The 23872-nt window shown below is 45.6% G+C and overlaps 1 protein-coding gene across 11 annotated transcripts in view; it reads left to right on the top strand.

The window, feature by feature from the left end:
- The window catches only part of TECTA (tectorin alpha), a 98609-nt gene that overhangs the window by 33355 nt on the left and 41382 nt on the right, over positions 1 to 23872 (top strand). For all 11 annotated transcript variants that reach the window (XM_017949013.3, XM_017949012.3, XM_009187515.4 and 8 more), the window contains 3 exons: positions 919 to 1511; positions 2797 to 3370; positions 16599 to 17200. In XM_017949013.3, the coding sequence (XP_017804502.1) occupies positions 919 to 1511; positions 2797 to 3370; positions 16599 to 17200 (1769 nt within the window). The remainder of the gene's footprint in view (positions 1 to 918; positions 1512 to 2796; positions 3371 to 16598; positions 17201 to 23872) is intronic.

Below are 23872 nucleotides of genomic sequence, written 5' to 3'. Positions count from 1 at the left end.
TCAAGTTGAGACTGAATATGGCTTCTCTTTATCCTTATATAAGCCAAGAGCATCCAAATTATCTAACTCAAATGTTACAATGGCTACAGATAGATATTTTCTAGTGTCACTACTTTCCCATCCTCTACATTTCTCTTGCTTTTCTCTCTCTTATTCTGGTGCAATGGACTCTATTTAATTCAGAGAGATAGTTTACTAGGCCCCTGAGCCCCTGCTTGTTGGATTCAACCAGACTCAAACATTTATGTAGGCCCAGATGTTATTAAACCAAAGATTTCTGAGGCAAGAAGGGCCTTTAGAAGACATCTTGCCTAGTCTCCTGGAGAAATAGCCACACAAATTCTTTGAATTCTTTGGAGGTAGCCAGAGTTCTTTCTTATTTTTAATATCTCAGGGAATTCATCCCCACAATCTTCCTTGGTCACACTTAGGTATTTTAAGTACCTCCCTGTTACAAATTTCACATTTTCAAATTACTCCTCTAATGGTTACATTTTTCATTTCTCCTGAAAATTGGATTTATTTCCTTCTAAGAATGGGCCATGCTCTTTAAAATCAGATCAATTTATATGTCCATCAGTGGAAGCTCTTAAAACATCTCGATAGTGTGGATCACCAAATAATAAACCTATATTGGGTAATCAGTAGTCTAGAAAGGATGGCATCCTGAAAGTTTAATTTTAGTCAAGATGATCAAATTCCAATAGAAGTTCATAGTCCAGTTACACTGCTCAGTAGTTATTAGGAGAGTCACTGAGCTGGGTTTTACAGATACAACCTCAATTCTCTCTTCTCCGAGTGGCCGCTTGACCCTCACTCTAGGAACTAAATGATCCAGGAGGAGCGTTAAGATTCTGGCCGTTTGGCAGTCGGGGTGCATTCACCTTGTTATCGGCTCTCTTCCTTTCCCCGCATCAGTGTCCACGGTGCAGTGCCCGAGCTTCAGCCACTACTCCGTGTGCACCAGCAGCTGCCCCGACACGTGCTCCGACCTGACGGCCTCGCAGAACTGCGCCACGCCGTGCACGGAGGGCTGCGAGTGCAACCAGGGCTTCGTCCTCAGCACCAGCCAGTGCGTCCCGCTGCACAAGTGCGGCTGCGACTTCGATGGCCACTACTACACCATGGGGGAGTTCTTCTGGGCCACGGCCAACTGCACGGTGCAGTGCCTGTGCGAGGAGGGTGGGGACATCTACTGCTTCAACAAGACCTGCAGCAGCGGGGAGGTGTGCGCGGTGGAGGACGGCTACCAGGGCTGCTTCCCTAAGCGGGAGACCGTGTGCCTGCTCAGCCAAAACGAGGTGCTGCACACCTTTGATGGCGCCGCCTACGCCTTCCCCTCCGAGTTCTCCTACACCCTCCTGAAGACCTGCCCTGAGCGCCCAGAGTACTTGGAAATCGACATCAACAAGAAGAAGCCCGATGCAGGACCTGCTTGGCTGCGGGGACTTCGGATCCTGGTGGCCAACCAGGAGGTCAAGATAGGAGGCATCGGGGCTTCGGAAGTCAAGGTAAGGCTCCTTGCTCCTTTGGAGGGGTTCCTGGTACGTCTAGCCAGGAGGAGGAGCTCGCCATCCTCTTCAGGCTTGCCTTTCTGCCTCTGCTGTGAGTGGATTTTAGGAAGAAGATGGCTGCAACCAGGAGTGTTTTCTAATGATCTGCACCAAATAAGACTTATCAGGTGGAGAAATGGCATGCAGCTGGGATTTCTCCAATTAGATAGAGCAGGACCAGCTCTCCGGAATAGCAAATACTTACAGAACACTTACTATGTGCCAAGCACTATTCTAAGCCCCTTATAAGCAGTATCACACTTCATCTTATGATCCTCATTTTATAGATGAGAAAGCTGAGAAGCAGACAGGCTAAGTAACTTCCACAGGGACACATAACTGTGAAGGAGGATTCACACCGGCCTGGCTGGCTCCAGAATCTGTGCTCTTAACCCTTGCACCCTACTAACTCCCCTACCTGTACATGCCAGTCTATGTGGGATGATGTAAGGGGTGACTCCCACCCCTCTGACCTGCTCTGAAAAACCTATCATTAGGCACCCAGACTCATAGCTTAGCTCTAGAAGGAATCTTGAGAATTATCGAGTGCAACTCCTCATTTCACATGAAGATACTAAGAGGGTAAGTGAAGGTCCCACAGCTAATTGTTGCAGAACTGGGATGCAATATGCATTTTATGTCACCTGAAGTCTAGTTTGGAAAACAAAAGCCAACACAGTACTGCCCAAGGAGATAATAAAATACACATCCACAAACTGGAAGGGATGTGTTTTTATTCCCATTGCCACATTGGCAGAGATTTGTTTGTTAATAGACTAGTAGGAAGTAGATAGATGAATGGACACCTAGATCATTAGAGATATCCTATGTGCCCTGGAGGAGCTGGGACACAGGAAAAGTAAGATTGGAAGAGAAAAGGAGCCAGAAAGGCGGGAAAGGAGGGGAATTGTTTTGAAAGGTACCAAAACAGAGGTGCCAGGCAGCAGGAGGGAGCCACGTATCTAAGGCGATTTTTGCTCACACTTCAGTTTAGTTTGTTATGGGCTAGCTTTGGGTCCAGAACACACATATAAACAGCGAATGGGTCTAATCAGGGGAATCCAAAAAGAAAGAAATAAAGAAGCCCATGACAAATCGGTTGATATCTGTGTGGGTTCCATCAGCTTCTTGACCTCTCTCAAAAGGCTAGCAATAGGGCAGACCATGTCTTTATCCCACAGCCTAGGAAATGGGGAGTCCTCTGTGTGTCCCTGGAATTGATAAGAATGATTTGATTTTTCAGTTGAATGGTCAGGAAGTGGAATTGCCTTTTTTCCATCCTTCGGGGAAGCTGGAAATTTATCGAAACAAAAACAGTACGACAGTGGAGTCCAGGGGCGTGGTGACTGTCCAGTACTCAGACGTAGGTCTGTTGTACATCCGGCTGTCCACCACATACTTCAACTGCACGGGGGGCTTGTGCGGCTTCTTCAACGCCAACGTCAGTGACGAGTTCTGTCTCCCCAATGGCAAGTGCACGGACAACCTGGCAGTGTTCCTGGAAAGCTGGACAACTTTCGAGGAGATCTGCAACGGGGAGTGTGGGGACCTGCTGAAGGCCTGCAACAATGACTCCGAGCTGCTCAAGTTCTATCGAAGCCGCTCCAGGTGCGGCATCATCAACGACCCCTCCAACAGCTCCTTCCTGGAGTGCCATGGGGTGGTGAACGTCACTGCCTACTACCGCACCTGCCTCTTCCGCCTGTGCCAGAGTGGGGGCAATGAGTCAGAGCTCTGTGACTCTGTGGCCCGGTATGCAAGCGCCTGCAAGAATGCCGATGTGGAGGTGGGGCCCTGGCGGACCTATGACTTCTGCCGTAAGTTGGGGTTGGATTCTGGGAGAGGCTTTCTAGGTCGGAAATAGATGCCGTACTGGGCCTTACTCAGGACTTCCCTTCCAGGTGGGACTGAGCCCAAGGGCGATGTTAATGACTGTGTATACCTGCCCTGGTCTGATGCCTCCTCCCAAAGACTCATCACCCCAAACCAGATAGCTTCTCATCTTCACTTTTGTTCCTAACTGCACAGTACTTCTTCACTGTAGAACAATTAGCCATCCTATTTACATGTGGTTTTATCTAGCAGAGGGTAGAGGCACCATGTCAAAGGACTCTGTAGGTGCCTTCTCCCTTGGCAAAGAAGAGCCGCATTCATTTTGATAGGAAGTGATCGGCTAGGGCGCCTTTAGGGCATAGAGATTAGCATGCTCCCCAGGGCAAACCTGACAATGGGTATTAAGAGAGTCCTGTGTTACTGGCTTTTAATTTTGTCCCAAGTGTCTGACTCCTCTCAACAAGGCAGTGGAAAGTACTAGTAGTAATTAGAATACTTACTGGGAAGGCCTGATATATAACACCCTTGGTTATTGGGGAGGCCAGAGGGAAGAGTAACATGGCAAAAGGCAGAGCCCACTCCTGGAGCTAGAACTACCTCATCTGGCCTTCAGCACACATCCCTCTCCCACCACGAAGGTGGGCCCTGCACCAAAGCCAAAGCCACCATTAAGATTCCATCCCTGACGGCTGTTTATCTGCCCTCCATTTTTAGTCAGCAAAAGTATTTTTTAATTTGAAATAATTTTAGACTTACAGAAAAGTTGCAGGAATAATACAAAGTCTACCATGCTCTCAGATTCCCTAATCGTTAACATTTTAACACATTTTCTTTCTAATTTTATCTCTAAAAATATACTCACTCTTTTTCTAAACCACTTGAGAGCAAGTTGCTGTCATTATGCCTGTTTGTACCTAAATATTTCAGTGTGTTTCCTAAGAATAAGAACATTTATATGACCATAACATAATCATTAAAATCAGGATATTGCCATTGATACAATACTATTATGTAATCTGAAGACCATGTTCATATTTTGTTAGTGGTTCCAATAATGTCTTTTATAGCCAAAACAACAAACAAAAAAACCCTGGAGTCCAATCCACGTTCACATGTTGCATCTTAATATGATGTCTCTATGGGCGCCTTTAATCTGGAGTAGGTCCTCAGTCTTCGACGTTCGTCGTCTGAGTGTTTTTGAAGAGTACAGGCCAGTTATTTTGCAGACTGTTTCTCAGTTTGAGTCAGCTTATATTTCTTCCTGGTTACATTGAAATTATGCATTTTTGGCAGGAATACCACAAAAGCAATGACGTGTCTTCTCAATGTGTCATATCTGGAGGCCTCTGATGTTGGTTTGTCCCGTTACACTGAGCATGATCACTTGTTTAAGGTAGTGTCTGTCAGATTTCTCCATTGAAAGTTACTGTTTTTTACCATATAATTAATACATATTTTTCAGGGAGATACTTTAAATTTAGGTAGCTATTCTATTTCTCAAGCTTTCATACGCTAGATTTAGCATCCAGTGATAATTTTTGCCTGAATCATTTATTATTGTTTGTGAAATGGCTATTTTTTTGTAATTCAATGGCTCCTGCATTTATTAGTTGGCATTGTACTGTAAAGAGTGTCTTTTTCACCCATTTATTTATTTTTGTTTATTTAGATGAGTATGAACTCATCATGGATTCCTACTTAACCGATTGTATCTGTTATCATAATTTGTTTTTATGCTCAAATTGTTCCATATACGGCCAGTGGGAGTTCCTTCCAGCAGTGGTTTCTGTTGACATTTGCGTCATCATTCGTTGCTTTCCACAAGGCACAATGTACTCCGGGCTCATCTTGCACTTTCTCTGCTCCAGCCTTGGATTAGCCATTTCTCCAAGGATCTTTGGTTCCTTCCAGCGGAGCACAGTATTGAGGAGATAGGATCTGGGTGTCAGGTGTGCCCACTTCTTCCTAGAGTGTCATTGATTCTAGCATTCCCTAGTGAAGAGAGTGAGGAAATGCATGTATTGCCTATACACACCCTCCATGCACATTTTTATGTAGCTAGGTACGTCGCTTTCTCTTTTTATCTATCTCTGTCTCTATCTCACCATGAGTTCACACTGAACCTACAATTTCAGCCCAATACCACAGAGTTTTCTAGTTTTCCTTTTTTTTTGAGACAGAGTCTCACTCTGTCACCCAGGCTGGAGTGTGGTGGCATGATCTCGGCTCACTGCAACCTCCGCCTCCCAGGTTCAAGGGATTCTCCTGCTTGAGCTTCCTGAGTAGCTGGGATTGTAGGCGCCTGCCACTGCACCTGGCTAACTTTTTTTTTTTTTTTGTATTTTTAGTAGAGATGGGGTTTCACCATCTTGGCCAGGTGGTCTTGAACTCCTGACCTCGTGATCCACCCACCTTGGTCTCCCAAAGTGCTGAGATTACAGGTGTGAGCCACTGCGCCCGGCCAGTTTTCCATTTTTTAGTTTCTTTTATCTGAGAGTGAGAAACCTGGCCCACTGTATTTCCTCCTAAGTTTGTTTATTTTCTTAGCTTCTTATTTTGAAATAATTTCAAAGCTACATAAGAGAACACCTGTATACCCATTGCCCAGATTAACCTATTGATAACATTTATTCATGTGTTTTATCATTCCCTCCCTTTCCCTGTCTCTTCCTTCCTCCCTCCCTGCCCTTCATGTGAGACTGAGTTGCAGACTTCATGCCTCGTTACCCCTAAAACTTCAGTATGTATTTCCTTAGAGTACGGGCATTTACGTACATAACCACAGTACAGTTTTCAACCTTAGGAAACTTAACATTGCTACAGTAATTTAACGTCCATATTCCAATTTTGTCAGTTGACTGAGCAATGTTCTTTACAGCTCTTTTGGGGTGCCAGGGTGGGGCACTCAGTACAGACCTAGTTTAGAATCACACATTGCATTTCATTGTCATATCTCTTTAGTCTCCTTTAATCTGGAACAATGACTTAGTTTTCTTTGTCTTTTCTGATATGGGCATTTTTGAAGAACACAGCCTCCTGCTTTTTGAAATAGAATGGCCCTCCATAAACAGAATGACCCTCCATTGGGGTTGATGTTCCATCCTGAGGAGCTTCAGCTGTGCATCTCCACTTAGCCTCCTGGGCAGGTGCCATGTGTTTTTCTCATGGAATCACAGCACACACAGAAGCACGATCTTGTCCAACCTCCCCCCATTGGTGATGTGCACGTTGATTCCCTGGTCAAGCTGTTGTCAAATGTCTCTGCTGTAGAGTCACTATGAGCTTTCCCTTGCAACCTGTGGGGAGATACTTTAAGACTGTGCAAATATCCTGTCAGTCTGTCTGTCTATCTATCTATCTATCAGTCATCTTATCAATCTGGACATGGATGCCTGTTTTTTCCAGTGGTCTATATTTCATCTTCCATGTATTAGTTATTTTCAGTGTTAAAATTGCTGTGGATTGGCCTGTAGGAGCTCCTTCAAGCTGGCTCCTGTGTCCTTTTGGCATGCCTCTGTCATTTTTTTTTTTTTTTTTTTTTTTTTTGAGCACTTTCTTCCTTTTGGCATAACAAGGTGCTTCACGCTCATCTTTTAATCTTCCCTGCCCCATGCCGGAATCTGCGTGACTCCAGGAAGCCCTGCTGAGTGGGGAATGTTGTTAGAAACCAAGATGTAAGGGAGGTGTCCCTGTTGCTCTTGGGTTGTCTTTGCTTTGCCTCTAGGTCCTTTCAACAGACAGAGCTGAAAACCAACACACACACCACACACTACACACACACACACACACACACACACACATCTTTTTAACTCTATGATTCCTGACCTTGGGAAATCCAAGGAGCGTCCGGAGAGCTTAGTGGTTGTCATCTCAGAAAAGGGCAGTTGTATCCCTGGTGAGCCCCAGGGAGGGACCTAATAGCAGATGCCGTGAGAGCCTCCACGGTTCCTGTTGGCCACCACATCCGGTGGGGCCTTATCAGACTTTCCCAAAGCTTTTTCATCCACCTCCCTATATCCTCTTTTGTCCTATCTCCAGCTTATCCAACACGATCTCCGTTTCTGCTCCCACACTGAGCCTCCCAGTTGTGTTTCATTCATGCTACAGGATTGCCGAGTCTCCCCCATACCGAATCTGTTCTGTTGCCAGGCCATTTCGGTGCGGTCCTTTTAGACTGCTAACTCCTACCCGGCAGGGGATGTTTCTGAGTTGTTTTTGTGCTGCACGGAGCACAGTTTGGTGACGTCGTGTGTGCCAAGTTAGCAGGGTGTGATGGTGATATTCCCTGTTTCCCTGCGTGTGACAGCTACTGAGAAGAGCTTCTCACTATCCCTCATCTGGGCCTGCAAACCTGGAGGAAGTTCTTATCATGTCTTTTTTAGGGAAGATGTGGGCAGAAGCAGTCACATGGAACATGGCTTTCTTGGGCTGAGGGCCAGGGCTCCGACTTGAGATGTCCCCCAGGATATCTCATCTAGATCTTGTGTACATGGATCTGGCGAGAAGGACTGGATAGTGCCCACTTGATTCATCAGGCCTCCAAGTACTAAGGGATTAATCTGTTCGGAGTCTTGCAGAGTGGGGATTGAACTGGACGACAGCTGTGAATCAGGAACACAATCTTCTTTGAACCTAGAGACAGACAACTGCTGCCTCTGTGTTCAGATATTTTTAACTGGCCCTCCTGTTGGCAGAGCCAGGCTGCCCAATTAAATAATTTCACAGAGGCATTCCAGGGCCTACGGGAAGTTTTATTACTCGACGTCTGTATATTCCAGACTTTCAGACAAATTCAGACAACACAATAAGTCATAAAGTGGGAGCCATTTAAATAAGTCATGTTATTTGCTATCACCATAAATCTGCAGTCAGTGTTAGAACATTCATAATTTAGAGACAAATGTGAAAATCCCTCTATACAGACATATATAATCAGTGCCGAACTAGCCTTCAACTTTGAAGCTGTATGGTATTGTAGTCAATGGGAGTGGAGATAGTCCTCTAGCCCAGAGGAAAAAATGATTGACTTCCAGCCCACAGTGCAGAACTGTTGTATCGGTACTTGTGGGCAGAGCTATTATTGCCATGCAATTTATTTTTCTGTAATGCCCTCTGTGTCCTTGGATTGTAAAACAGTATTAAGGAGTGACAGTATGTATATGAGCCAAAGAAAGTTTTAAAGGTGAGATCTTATTTTCCCGGAGGATGGTGGGGACCTCCGCTGATCTTTAGGTTGCACAGGCTTATAGGAGGCTTCTCCTGTGCTCCTGAGTTTTGTCCCTGCCCCTGGTAAATTGTGACCCATTAAAGTAATAGTGAGAGATGGGAAGTACGCCTACGACACAGTGAGTATCCCGTGCTGTTATCATTTTATGTGCCTTTTTTTTTTTTCAGACGGAATCTCGCTCTGTCACCCAGGCTGGAGTACAGTGGCGCAATCTCTGCTCCCTGCAACCTCCACCTCCCAGGTTCAAGCAATTCTAGTGCCTCAGCCTCCCAAGTAGCTTGGATTACAGGCATGTGCCACCATGCCTGGCTAATTTTTTTTTGTATTGTTAGTAGAGACTGGGTTTCACCATGTTGGCCAAGCTGTCTTGAACTCCTGACCACAGGTGATCTGCCCGCCTCAGCCTCCTAAAGTGCTGGGATTACAGTTGTGTGCCGTACTTTTTGACCAAGAGACTTACCTTTCAAGGAAGGCTTCCGGGAAGATGGGCAATTTGAAGTGAGACTTGAAGGATGGGTGGGATTTTGGCTTTGTGGGTGGGGGGCTGTCCAGGAAGGTGAAAGCGCATGAACAGAGGGGCTGCGGAGTGATGACCTCCTTTGCAGAGAATGATGAGGAGGTGGACGAGGCCAGAGGGCACCAAGAACAGAGAAATGAAAGACAAAAGGAGAGACTACAAGCCAATCTACAGAGTAAAAATACCTACGTATAGCCTGTCTGTGTAACAGAAGGAGGTGCAAAGAGGAGAAAGGGCATACCATTGATGAAGACCCTCTTGATAGATTAGATTATTAACCCTCAAAACAACCGTGCTAGCTAAATGTGGTTCATACTTAATGAAAGAGGAAACAGAAGCCCTGAAGACAGGAAATAACATCCCAGAGTTAAGTTAGCAGCATCCACAGGTCTCTGTGGTCCCAAAACATACAATAATCCCTCTCCAGAGTCTCTGAGTCAGTGGACCCAGATTCAATCTCACTCTGGCACTTACTAGTTAGATTAAGTTAAATCATCAAACTTCAGTTTCCTCACCTGTGAGATAAGAGTAATAAGATTTCCCTTACTTTACAGGTTGTTGAGATAAGGTACCCAAAAGTGCCTAGGACAGTGTCTGCCATGTAGCAGATGCTCAATTCTGGGTCTCAGACTCAAAATCTTTTTTTTTTTTTTAAAAGAAGGAAGAGGGTTTTTATTATTATTATTATTATTATTATTATTATTATTATTATACTTTAAGTTCTAGGGTACATGTGCATAATGTGCAGGTTTGTTACATATGTATACTTGTGCCATGTTGGTGTGCTATACTCATCAACTCATCAGCACCCATCAACTCGTCATTTACATCAGGTATAACTTCCAGTGCAATCCCTCCCCCCTCCCCCCTCCCCATGATAGGCCCCAGTGTGTGATGTTCCCCTTCCCGAGTCCAAGTGATCTCATTGTTCAGTTCCCACCTATGATTGAGAACATGTGGTGTTTGGTTTTCTGTTCCTGCGATGGTTTGCTGAGAATGATGGTTTCCAGCTGCATCCATGTCCCTACAAAGGACACAAACTCATCCTTTTTTATGGCCACATAGTATTCCATGGTGTATATGTGCTACATTTTCTTAATCCAGTCTGTCACTGATGGACATTTGGGTTGATTCCAAGTCTTTGCTATTGTGAATAGTGCCGCAGTAAACATACGTGTGCGTGTGTCTTTATAGCAGCATGATTTATAATCCTTTGGGTATATACCCAGTAATGGGATGGCTGGGTCATATGGTACTTCTGGTTCTAGATCCTTGAGGAATCGCCGTACTGTTTTCTATAATGGTTGAACTAGTTTACAATCCCACCAACAGTGTAAAAGTGTTCCTATTTCTCCACATCCTCTCTAGCACCTGTTGTTTCCTGACCTTTTAATGATTGCCATTCTAACTGGTGTGAGATGGTATCTCATTGTGGTTTTGATTTGCATTTCTCTGATGGCCAGTGATGATGAGCATTTTTTCATGTGTCTGTTGGCTGTATGAATGTCTTCTTTTGAGAAATGTCTGTTCATATCCTTTGCCCACGTTTTGATGGGGTTGTTTGTTTTTTTCTTGTAAATTTGTTTGAGTTCTTTGTAGGTTCTGGATATTAGCCCTTTGTCAGATGAGTAGATTGCAAAAATTTTCTCCCATTCTGTAGGTTGCCTGTTCACTCTGATGGTAGTTTCTTTTGCTGTGCAGAAGCTCTTTAGTTTAATTAGATCCCATTTGTCAATTTTGGCTTTTGTTGCCATTGCTTTTGGTGTTTTAGACATGAAATCCTTGCCCATGCCTATGTCCTGAATGGTATTACCTAGGTTTTCTTCTAGGGTTTTTATGGTATTAGGTCTAACGTTTAAGTCTCTAATCCATCTTGAATTAATTTTCGTATAAGGAGTAAGGAAAGGATCCAGTTTCAGCTTTCTACTTATGGCTAGCCAATTTTCCCAGCACCATTTATTAAATAGGGAATCCTTTCCCCATTTCTTGTTTTTGTCAGGTTTGTCAAAGATCAGATGGCTGTAGATGTGTGGTCTTATTTCTGAGGGCTCTGTTCTGTTCCATTGGTCTATATCTCTGTTTTGGTACCAGTACCATGCTGTTTCGGTTACTGTAGCCTTGTAGCATAGTTTGAAGTCAGGTAGCGAGATGCCTCCAGCTTTGTTCTTTTGACTTAGGATTGTCTTGGCAATGCAGGCTCTTTTTTGGTTCCATATGAACTTTAAAGCAGTTTTTTCCAATTCTGTGAAGAAACTCATTGGTAGCTTGATGGGGATGGCATTGAATCTATAAATTACCTTGGGCAGTATGGCCATTTTCACGATATTGATTCTTCCTATCCATGAGCATGGTATGTTCTTCCATTTGTTTGTGTCCTCTTTTATTTCACTGAGCAGTGGTTTGTAGTTCTCCTTGAAGAGGTCCTTTACATCCCGTGTAAGTTGGATTCCTAGGTATTTTATTCTCTTTGAAGCAATTGTGAATGGGAGTTCATTCATGATTTGGCTCTCTGTTTGTCTGTTACTGGTGTATAAGAATGCTTGTGATTTTTGCACATTGATTTTGTATCCTGAGACTTTGCTGAAGTTGCTTAAGGAGATTTTGGGCTGAGACAATGGGGTTTTCTAAGTATACAATCATGTCATCTGCAAACAGGGACAATTTGACTTCTTCTTTTCCTAACTGAATACCCTTTATTTCTTTCTCTTGCCTGATTGCCCTAGCCAGAACTTCCAACACTATGTTGAATAGGAGTGGTGAGAGAGGGCATCCCTGTTTTGTGCCAGTTTTCAAAGGGAATTTTTCCCGTTTTTGCCCATTCAGTATGATATTGGCTGTGGGTTTGTCATAAATAGCTCTTATTATTTTGAGGTACGTTCCATCAATACCGAATTTATTGAGCGTTTTTAGCATGAAGGGCTGTTGAATTTTGTCAAAGGCCTTTTCTGCATCTATTGAGATAATCATGTGGTTTTTGTCTTTGGTTCTGTTTATATGCTGGATTACGTTTATTGATTTGCGTATGTTGAACCAGCCTTGCATCCCAGGGATGAAGCCCACTTGATCATGGTGGATAAGCTTTTTGATGTGCTGCTGGATCCAGTTTGCCAGTATTTTATTGAGGATTTTTGCATTGATGTTCATCAGGGATATTGGTCTAAAATTCTCTTTTTTTGTTGTGTCTCTGCCAGGCTTTGGTATCAGGATGATGTTGGCCTCATAAAATGAGTTAGGGAGGATTCCCTCTTTCTCTATTGATTGGAATAGTTTCAGAAGGAATGGTACCAGCTCCTCCTTGTACCTCTGGTAGAATTCAGCTGTGAATCCATCTGGTCCTGGACTTTTTTTGGTTGGTAGGCTATTAATTATTGCCTCAATTTCAGAGCCTGCTATTGGTCTATTTAGGGATTCAGCTTCTTCCTGGTTTAGTCTTGGGAGAGTGTAAGTGTCCAGGAAATTATCCATTTCTTCTAGATTTTTCTAGTTTATTTGTGTAGAGGTGTTTATAGTATTCTCTGATGGTAGTTTGTATTTCTGTGGGGTCGGTGGTGATACCCCCTTTATCATTTTTTATTGCATCTATTTGATTCTTCTCTCTTTTCTTCTTTATTAGTCTTGCTAGCGGTCTATCAATTTTGTTGATCTTTTCAAAAAACCAACTCCTGGATTCATTGATTTTTTGGAGGGTTTTTTGTGTCTCTATCTCCTTCAGTTCTGCTCTGATCTTAGTTATTTCTTGCCTTCTGCTAGCTTTTGAATGTGTTTGCTCTTGCTTCTCTAGTTCTTTTAATTGTGATGTTAGAGTGTCAATTTTAGATCTTTCCTGCTTTCTCTTGTGGGCATTTAGTGCTATAAGTTTCCCTCTACACACTGCTTTAAATGTATCCCAGAGATTCTGGTATGTTGTATCTTTGTTCTCATTGGTTTCAAAGAACATCTTTATTTCTGCCTTCATTTCGTTATGTACTCAGTAGTCATTCAGGAGCAGGTTATTCAGTTTCCATATAGTTGAGCGGTTTTGATTGAGTTTCTTAGTCCTGAGTTCTAGTTTGATTGCACTGTGGTCTGAGAGACAGTTTGTTATAATTTCTGTTCTTGTACATTTGCTGAGGAGTGCTTTACTTCCAATTATGTGGTCAATTTTGGAATAAGTGTGATGTGGTGCTGAGAAGAATGTCTATTCTGTTGATTTGGGGTGGAGAGTTCTGTAGATGTCCATTAGGTCTGCTTGCTGCAGAGATGAGTTCAATTCCCAGATATCCTTGTTAACTTTCTGTCTCGTTGATCTGTCTAATGTTGACAGCGGGGTGTTGAAGTCTCCCAATATTATTGTATAGGAGTCTAAGTCTCTTTGTAAGTCTCTAAGGACTTGCTTTATGAATCTGGGTGCTCCTGTATTGGGTGCATATATATTTAGGATAGTTAGCTCTTCCTGTTGAACTGATCCCTTTACCATTATGTAATGGCCGCCTTTGTCTCTTTTGATCTTTGATGGTTTAAAGTCTGTTTTATCAGAGACTAGTATTGCAACCCCTGCTTTTTTTTGTTCTCCATTTGCTTGGTAGATCTTCCTCCATCCCTTTATTTTGAGCCTATGCATGTGAGATGGGTCTCCTGAATACAGCAAACTGACGGGTCTTGACTCTTTATCCAGTTTGCTGGTCTGTGTCTTTTAATTGGAGCATTTAGTCCATTTACATTTAAGGTTAATATTGTTATGTGTGAACTTGATCCTGCCATTATGATATTAACTGGTTATTTTGCTCGTTAGTTGATGCAGTTTCTTCCTAGCCTCGATGGTCTTTACATTTTGGCATGTTTTTGCAATGGCTGGTACTGGTTGTTCCTTTCCATGTTTAGTGCTTCCTTCAGGGTCTCTTGTAAGGCAGGCCTGGTGGTGACAAAATCTCTAAGCATTTGCTTATCTGTAAAGGATTTTATTTCTCCTTCACTTATGAAACTTAGTTTGGCTGGATATGAAATTCTGGGTTGAAAATTCTTTTCTTTAAGAATGTTGAATATTGGCCCCCACTCTCTTCTGGCTTGTAGAGTTTCTGCCGAGAGATCTGCTGTTAGTCTGATGGGCTTCCCTTTGTGGGTAACCCAACCTTTCTCTCTGGCTGCCCTTAAGATTTTTTCCTTCATTTCAACTTTAGTGAATCTGGCAATTATGTGTCTTGGAGTTGCTCTTCTTGAGGAGTATCTTTGTGGCGTTCTCTGTATTTCCTGAATTTGAATGTTGGCCTGCCCTACTAGGTTGGGGAAGTTCTCCTGGATGATATCCTGAAGAGTGTTTTCCAACTTGGTTCCATTTTCTCCCTCACTTTCAGGCACCCCAATCAGACGTAGATTTGGTCGTTTTACATAATCCCATACTTCTTGCAGGCTTTGTTCATTTCTTTTTCTTCTTTTTTCTTTAGGTTTCTCTTCTCGCTTCATTTCATTCATTTGATCCTCAATCGCTGATACTCTTTCTTCCAGTTGATTGAGTCGGTTACTGAAGCTTGTGCATTTGTCACGTATTTCTTGTGTCATGGTTTTCATCTCTGTCAGTTCGTTTATGGCCTTCTCTGCATTAATTATTCTAGTTATCAATTCTTCCACTCTTTTTTCAAGATTTTTAGTTTCTTTGCACTGGGTACGTAATTCCTCCTTTAGCTCTGAGAAGTTTAATGGACTGAAGCCTTCTTCTCTCATCTCGTCAAAGTCATTCTCCATCCAGCTTTGATCCATTGCTGGCGATGAGCTGCGTTCCTTTGCAGGGGGGAGATGCACTCTTATTTTTTGAATTTCCAGCTTTTCTGCCCTGCTTTTTCCCCATCTTTGTGGTTTTATCTGCCTCTGGTCTTTGATGATGGTGACGTACTGATGGGGTTTTGGTGTGGGTATCCTTCCTGTTTGTTAGTTTTCCTTCTAACAGTCAGGACCCTCAGCTGTAGGTCTGTTGGAGATTGCTTGAGGTCCACTCCAGACCCTGTTTGCCTGGGTATCAGCAGCAGAGGCTGCAGAAGATAGAATATTGCTGAACAGCGAGTGTATCTGTCTGATTCTTGCTTTGGAAGCTTCCTCTCAGGGGTGTACTCCACTGTGTAAGGTGTGGGGTGTCGGTCTGCCCCTAGTGGGGGATGTCTCCCAGTTAGGCTACTCAGGGGTCAGGGACCCACTTGAGCAGGCAGTCTGTCCGTTCTCAGATCTCAACCTCCGTGTTGGGAGATCCACTGCTCTCTTCAAAGCTGTCAGACAGAGTCGTTTGCATCTGCAGAGGCTTCTGCTGCTTTTTGTTGTTGTTGTTGTTGTTGTTTAGCTGTGCCCTGTCCCCAGAGGTGGAGTCTACAGAGACAGGCAGGCCTCCTTGAGCTGCTGTGAGCTCCACCCAGTTGGAGTTTCCCAGCGGCTTTGTTTACCTACTTAAGCCTCAGCAATGGCGGGCGCCCCTCCCCCAGCCTCACTGCTGCCTTGCTGTTGGATCGCAGACTGCTGTGCTAGCAATGTGGGAGGCTCCATGGGCGTGGGACCCTCCTGGCCAGGTGTGGGATATAATCTCCTGGTGTGCCCATTTGCTAAGACTCTTGGTAAAGCACAGTATTGGGGTGGGAGTTACCCGATTTTCCAGGTGTTGTATGTCTCAGTCCCCTGGCTAGGAAAAGGGATTCCCTTCCCCCTTGCGCTTCCCAGGTGAGGCGATGCCTTGCCCTGCTTCAGCTCTCGCTGGTCGGGCTGCAGCAGCTGACCAGCACCGATTGTCCGGCACTCCCTAGTGAGATGAACCCAGTACCTCAGTTGAAAATGTAGAAATCACCTGTCTTCTGTGTCACTTGCGCTAGGAGCTGGAGACTGGATCTGTTCCTATTCGGCCATCTTGCTGGAAATGTAGACTCAAAATCTTCTACATGGAAAGCTAGGTGCCCTAGCAGAGTATGTGAATGAAGGGGTGCCACTGGAACTTGGATCTCCCAAATGAGGATGAGTACAGCTTACTGTATTGTGCGCATAACACCACACACACAGATACAGAGGCACACACATGCAGTTACACACATGCATACTCACATGCACACACACGTGCACATGCACGCTCACATGCATGCACAGATATGTGCACACACACGTGCACTCATACATCCACACACAATGCACTCACACACACGTGCGATCACATGTGCATGCACTCTCACACATACATGCACACACAATGCACTCACACACACGTGCGATCACATGTGCATGCACTCTCACACATACATGCACACACAATGCACTCATGCACACACATGCAATCACATGTGCATGCACTCATACACACCTGCAAACACACATGCATGCACAAACGCATGCATGCACACACACATGCACTCACACACATGCATGCACACACACACATGCACTCACACACACATGCATGCACACACACTTCTGTCTCTGACTTTTGTCCTTTTCTCAAACCCATCTTCTCCTTGACCACCTGCAGCACTGGAGTGCCCAGAGAACAGCCACTTTGAGGAGTGTATAACATGTACAGAGACCTGTGAGACCCTTGCCCTGGGCCCCATCTGCGTGGATAGCTGCTCTGAGGGATGTCAGTGTGATGAGGGCTACGCTCTACTGGGCAGCCAGTGTGTCACGCGGAGTGAGTGTGGCTGCAACTTTGAGGGGCACCAGCTTGTCACCAATGAGACCTTCTGGGTGGACCTGGACTGCCAGATCTTCTGCTATTGCAATGGCACAGACAACAGTGTCCACTGTGAGACCGTGCCCTGCAAGGATGATGAGTACTGCATGGAGGAGGGCGGCCTGTACTACTGCCAAGCCCGCACCGACGCCTCCTGCATCGTCTCAGGCTATGGCCACTACCTCACCTTTGATGGCTTCTCCTTTGACTTCCAGACCAGCTGCCCGCTCATCCTGTGCACCACAGGAAGCAGGCCGAGCTCAGACTCTTTCCCCAAGTTTGTTGTCACAGCCAAGAATGAGGACCGGGACCCGTCACTGGCCTTGTGGGTTAAGCAGGTGGACGTGACCGTGTTTGGCTACAGCATCGTGATCCACCGAGCCTACAAGCACACTGTGCTGGTGAGTAGTCACGGGGCCCCCTCAAGAGGGGAGCCGTGGAGACGTAAGGATGGGGTCAGCAAGCCAGGCTGCAGTTGAATCAGGCAGGTCCGGAATCCAAAGAAAATCATAGTATATTAAAGCAGAGAGAGGCCCTAGAGATTTTCGGTCACTTCATCTTACAGAGAAAGAAACAGAGGCTCAGAGAAAAAAGTGATTTGCCCAAGTCACATACACCAAGTTAGGAGGCAGAGCCAGCTCTGGAAGTGGGCCTTTCATGTGGCAGCGGAGTATGTTGGAGAGAGCACAGACCGGGGTTAGCATCCCTGCTTGGTGGCTGCTGTGTGACTTCAGGCAGTCACTTAACCTCCTAGCTTGGTCACTCCACCTGTAAAAGAAATGCCTACCTTGTACAGAGTAGGCCTCCCTAACCGATGCTATTGTCCTCGTCCACCCACTTCCCTTTTTTGAGATCAGGGTGATATTCACCTGTTCTGGCCTCCCTCCATCTCTCCTGGTCTCCCTTTTGGCACCCACAGGATTTGTAAGTTCACACATTTGGAGGACTCGTGGCTCTCCTACAATCCCTTTACTCACTTAGGCTTCAAGTCACTCTTTCTAAGCTTCCCACCCTTTTCACCCAAAGAGCACTTCCTTGACCACGAAGACAGGGGCAGTGGGGCTGAGGAGCTCTGTGCACTCCTCGTCTGGCCTGCAGACATCAGCCCCAGCCACAGGCCCAGCCATTCTTTCTCCAGGGTCCTGCTCTGCACATGACTTGAAATGCTAAGAAGCAAGCCAACGACCTCTGCTTTAGCATTTCAGAGAGCTGATTTAGGGTGTTTGCCTTCTTGACATTATCATCACAGGTCTGTGTCATAATTTTTCTATCTCTAAAGGAACTCTTTTTCATCTTGTATACATTGTGTTAGAAATTCTGAGCTATACTGAACTAAACTATCTAAACCTAACTAAAGAGTTCCCTGGGCAACTATACTGACTTCTTTTTCTGCCTCGGGATTTCTTCAACTTCCTTCTCTGACAAAGAGAGGTTCCCAAGCCTTTCAAGTTTATTGAAAATCTTCCTTTTTAGCATCTAAGGGAGCAGTTTCACTGTGTCGTCCTCTTCCCTTGCTTGCACACCACAAACCTAAATTCCAGTTGTTTTCCTTTCTGCTCATCCTAACAGTTTATTCCAGTAGCCATTATTGCATTCATCAGGCTGTGTTTTTCGTGATCTTCATGTCTAAAGCTCTCTCACTTCTAATCATGGGCTTCATAAGGGCAGGAACCATACCTAATTTATCTTTATGTTGAATGAATGGGCAACCCCCTGCACCTAGTGACACTCGAAACACTGGTCAAATGAATGAATGAGGCTGGGCATGGCGGCTCATGTCTGTAATCCCAGCACTTTGGGAAGCCAAGACAGGTGGATCAGAAGGTCAAGGGTTCAAGACCAGCCTGCCCAAGATGGTGAAAGCCCGTCTCTATTAAAAATACAAAAATTAGCCAGGCATAGTGGTGGGCACCTGTAATCCCAGCTACTCGGGAGGCTGAGGCAGAGAAATGCTTGAACCCGGGAGGCGGAGATTGCAGTGAGGTGAAATTATGCTGTTGCACTCCAGCCTGGGTGACAGAGTGAGACTCTGTTCCCCCGACCCCCCAAAAAAAGAATGAATGAAACGACACAATAACCCCTTTCTTCCAGGGTTCCTGTGATTTTGTCACAGTGCTAGTTACTGCTTCAACAATCTGAGAGGTTACATTGCCACTGAGGCAAGTTAGGACTGTGTCAGAGTCTTGGCTTTCAGCCACATAAGATTTCTAGATGTTTGGATAGTCAAAGCTACCCATTATGACAACTTCCCTCTATCCATTTTCATCTTACGTTAAAACAAATGTATCGGTCGTTTTGCCCACATTGCTTGCGTTGTATTTGTCCTTTACTCTTTGTTTCCTTTTGTGATGTCTTTCCACCCTTAGATTTAGGTGTTTTCATGCAGTTACTTATCTCTTTGATACTCGCTGCTCTTCTGCCTTTCTGCCTTTCAGGTTTTTCTTTTCTTTTAAAATGTAATCTGTTCGTGGGTCCTGTCTCATCTAGTTTAAGATGAATTGTGTTTTCTGCCTCGTGTTACACACTGTCTGCATTTAGGTACCTCGACACCTGAGGCTACGCATGTTGGCTTCAGACATCCTCCCAGTTCTTTTCAGGTATAGACTGTGGGGTCCTCGTGAGCACCTACTCTTCTTTCATGCTACCCTTCCCTCTCCTTCACAATAAACGACTTCCCACTGTCTCTAGGCATTTCCTTCCCTTTCCCTCTACTTTAGGGTTAAGCCCCCAGTGGGTTAGCTCTCCTTCCAGGCATGTGCTCTGCCCCAGTCTCACAAGATGCACTTATTGCTAAAGTCCCAAGACCACACAGCAGACTTCTTCCTCACAGAGAGATGGAGAGGGGGGTGTGAATTAGTTTATTAAGGTCTGCCATTATGAAATACCACAGACTGGGTGGCCTAAAACAACAGCAACTCATTCTTTCCCAGTTCTGGAGGCTGTAAGTCCAAAGTCAAGGTGGTGGCAGGTTCAGACTCCCCAGGAGGTCCTGGGGAAGCACCACCCCCTACCTCTCTCATAGCTTCTGGTGGCTGTGGGCAATCGTCAATGTTCCTTACCTTGTGGCAGCATAAACTCCAGTCTCTGCCTCCATCTTTACATGGCCTCCTTCCCTCTGTGTCTCCTGTTTTCTCTGTGTCCAAATCTCCTTCTCCTTTTAAGAACACCATTCACTGGAGTTAACCCCACTTAATCCAGGGTGACCTCATCTTAACTTGATCACATCGACAAAGCCCCTATTTCCAATCAGTCCATTCACAGGTCCTGGGGGTTAAGGTCTCAACATTTGTTTTGGGGGGACACAGTGTAACCCACAACAGGGGGTCAAGGAGAAATGGATTAAAGAGGTGGGGGGAGTTCTTGCTAGGGTACTTCTTTCTAAGTCACTGAGATGTCCTAAGTGCTCAAGTTGGAAACAGAGTATACAGCTTTCAAACCCTTGACAAGAAGACCAAGTTCAGGGGGCATTGAGGGTTCTTTTCTTTCGAGGCATAGGGGATAGATTTAACAGTTACTTCAGATTATTAAAATGCATTGCAGAATCTGCTTATTCAATGATTTGCATTTGTTTTCCCATGATGTTTTTATTAGTCACCATCTCGCCCTGAGCCTGAAGAATAATGGCCGTTAGGATGACAGTGTGAAATGAAGTGCTGGGTAAAACACAGCCTAGAGTGCAGGTCACTGCTGGGGCCCTCAGAAATGGAGGGTGATAAGAAAGTGCTTCCTTGGGACACAGGGTTCTTCTATGACTCTGACCTTTCCCTGTATTCAGCAGCACCACAGGACATGGGAAAATCCACTAAGCCAAGAGAAGCTAGAAATAAATGTGCTATCTACAGACCAGACAGGGTAGGGGGGTGAGCTGCAGAAGGTGAGCCACTCCTGGGGGCACCGCCATAACCCATCTCAGCCATCCACAGCCAGAGCTCATCAGAGACTGCCTCACTCCTGCCCCTACCCCCAGGCTTCATCACAGCCAAGTCGGACATGATTCTGGCCAACGGGGAGGTTTTCAGGGTCCTCGTAGCCTGTGTCTTTATCATTTATTGCCAGAAGAGTGGGGTTTTGAGCATCACTCTGGCTTGGTTTAGTGTCATGAGCTTCTATTGATGCTTATTCTCTACCAAGTCCTGGGGGTAGAAAAATGAATCAAATATGGCCTCTGTCCTAAAAGAGTCTAGTGCTAGAGACAGACATGTTGGCAATTAATGTCTGTGTAACGTGAAGAGCTACAAAAATGTTGCTCATGGAGGGTGTGAGAGCACAGAGGAGGGGTTGCCTAAATCAGCTGTGAGGACCTCAGGGAGGGCTTCCTGGAAGAGAAGACCCAGAGTTGATCACTGGAGGATTACACTTGCCAGGCCAAGAAGGAGGTGAAGGTGTCCACGAAAAGGAAATATTGGTGAAGACTCGGAGTGGGTAGCAAAGTGAGGGATGCAGGGAGACTTTGCTGCAGAAGATCTTGTTGGAGAACTAGGTCAAGGTCTGTTGTTTAAAGGAAAACTGTCTCCAAAACTCTAATATGTGGTCTTATTTCCAATACTTAAATATTTGAAATACACTTCCCCCGACTCCTCCCACACCTTCTCATCATCCTCTGCGACTTCCTCCTCCATCCATCAAGCCTGTTGCCATTCTAGCCTCTCCCTGTTCCTCTGACCTCCTGCCTCTGAGCTCCCTCTTTTCCTCCATTTCTCACTCACAGAGAGGCAGGGCAGTGGTGCCAGGGTGGAGGCGGCATGCGTGGGGTTTCTGAGACACAGAGAAGCCGAGCCTGTCTGAGTCGAGGGTGTTCCTTTCTCAAAGCTCTCCTTGGCAATGGCAGAATTTGCAAGCCTTTAGCTTCATCCAATTATATTGCCTCCCCAAGGCATTGCCTCCTGCGTGACATCAGGTAGCCAGAAATAGAGAATGCAAGGTAACTTAGGAAGAAAAGCCAGCTGGCACCAATTGGCCTCTGAGTGCAAGGCTTTTACTTTATTCGCTGTGAACTTTCAGGATAGATCAGAGTCTCCATGGCCTGATCTCGCTCCTCCTCTCACCCTCCATGCACCTTGTCCCTTAAATGACTATCACTGCATCCTCTCCACCTCCTCCCTTCCAAGTGCCGAGAATGAGGCATCTCTTCTCCTCCCATGGCTGCTTTCCCCCTCTGCCATCTCTTTGTTGCCTTCCCTGGGATCTTGGCCCTCTGTTGTCTCCTCTCCCTTCTGTGTCTTTCTACAGCATCCTTCTCTTCAACCCATAAACATGTTCATTCTCAAACAAGCCTTGCCCCCAGTTCCCCACTAGCTTCAATCCAATCTCTCTCCTTCCATTTCTGGTCAGACTCTTAAGAGCATCATCTGTGCTTCTGAATCTCCTGTTTGTTACTTTATTTGCTATTTGTTTCTGCAATCCAAATTCTGGCCTCATCTTCCTACTTAAATTCTCTTACTAAGATTGCTGATGCTTTTGTTTTACAAAACAAATGGGTGTTTTGCAGGCTTTATCTCATAGGCCGCTTTGCCATGTGTGTACTGGATACAAGGCCCTTCATGATCCAGACCCTCCCCACCTGTCCATTTTCATCTCCCACCACTCCCAAGGCCACACGCTATGCCCCAGCAGCACTAAATTGCTGTAATTATTCATATTTATCAGGATATTTTTCCCTTACCTACCTGGGCCTTTGCTGGGACTGAGTGAGCCCTTTACTTCGAATTCCCTTGTCTTCACTCCCACCGCTCCTTGATGGGCCAACTCCTCCTCCTCCTTCGAGACCGGGTGTGGCCATTGTCTTCTGCAGGCAGCCCTGATTTTGTGCCCAGGCTAAGGCTGGTGCCTGTGCATCTGTTTACCTCTATCATTGCTTTTATCACATGGTATTGTTATCTGTCTGTGTGCTTCCCTCTGCCACATGCCTATGAGCTCCTAGGAAAAGGCCATATGTTTTTTATCCCAGCCTTTAGCACGGTGCCTGGCACTCTGTGGTGTCAAATCAATGTCTACTGAATGAATGAATGAATTCTGCCTCAGCGAATATTCACAGAAGGAGATAGTTGAGTTTTGAAGGGTGAGCATTGCCCCAGGAAAAAGGTGGGGTCAAGGGCATCCCTGTTGTCTTAGGTCAGGTTCCTGAGAAGCAAAGTCTGAGGTGGGAAATCTTGGGAAAGTGAGGATAGCACCAGGTCAAGAGAGCTCAGCAGGGCTGTGGTCCAAGCTACAGAACAGCTTTAGCCTGGGCTACTGGGAGCCCTGGCGCTCGACTCGCAGTGTCAGCCAGTCATTGGCCAAGGGCTACTCTTGGATTAGGGGGTCAGAATCTTCTGGACAACATGGTTCCCATGGGGCCAAGGCCGGCTGTGAGTTATCATTAGCCCATAGTCGCAGGGCCTGGGACTGGGGGCCCTGGGTGGAGCACGGAAAGCATCCATCACACTCACAGCACAGGAAATGCAGGGTGGAATGGCACAGCTTGGTTCATTTAGGGAACTGCAAACTGTTGGGTGTTGCTGGTGTGCAGGAAGCCAATGGGGTGGATCTGAGAGGCAGGGCCGGTTCTTGGAGAGCCCAGGGTGAGGTGCTAAGAATATCAGACACTTTACTCAAGCCCTGGAGAGGGCTTTCAGGATTGGATTAACTGCTTTCAATTGCATTAAGATTATTGGCGTGGCGGTAGTGACCGAATGGAGGGGCAATCCTGGGGCCAGAGAGACAAGTTAGGAGAGTACGCTACAGTCAAGGTGAAAGGTGATGAGAGTCTGAACCAAGGCAGGAGAAGGCGTGGAAAGTGGTGTCAGCCAAGAGAGAGAGGAAGGAGGTTGGGGGAAGGGATTTCTGGTCAGAGCAATCTTAAAACAGCTGCTTCTCCCACAAGGCATGCCACCTCCCCCGTGAGCCCTTGCTGCAGTGAGCAAGCTGCCTGTCCATCTTCCATCATGCACTAACCTGGCCACAGGCTGTAGGATTTGGCTCCTCTGAATCAAAATAGTTCAAGGGCAGTGCAGTCCTGGAGTTTACTGTTTAGGGATTTCCCTCTTGTCTGAATTTAAAAATATGTGGGAGGAAACGTATGTCAAGTGCCCCCT

The sequence above is a fragment of the Papio anubis genome, chromosome 12, assembly GCF_008728515.1.
Source record: "Papio anubis isolate 15944 chromosome 12, Panubis1.0, whole genome shotgun sequence".
NCBI classification, from domain to species: domain Eukaryota; kingdom Metazoa; phylum Chordata; class Mammalia; order Primates; family Cercopithecidae; genus Papio; species Papio anubis.
This window is presented reverse-complemented; position numbering and strand designations above follow the sequence as displayed.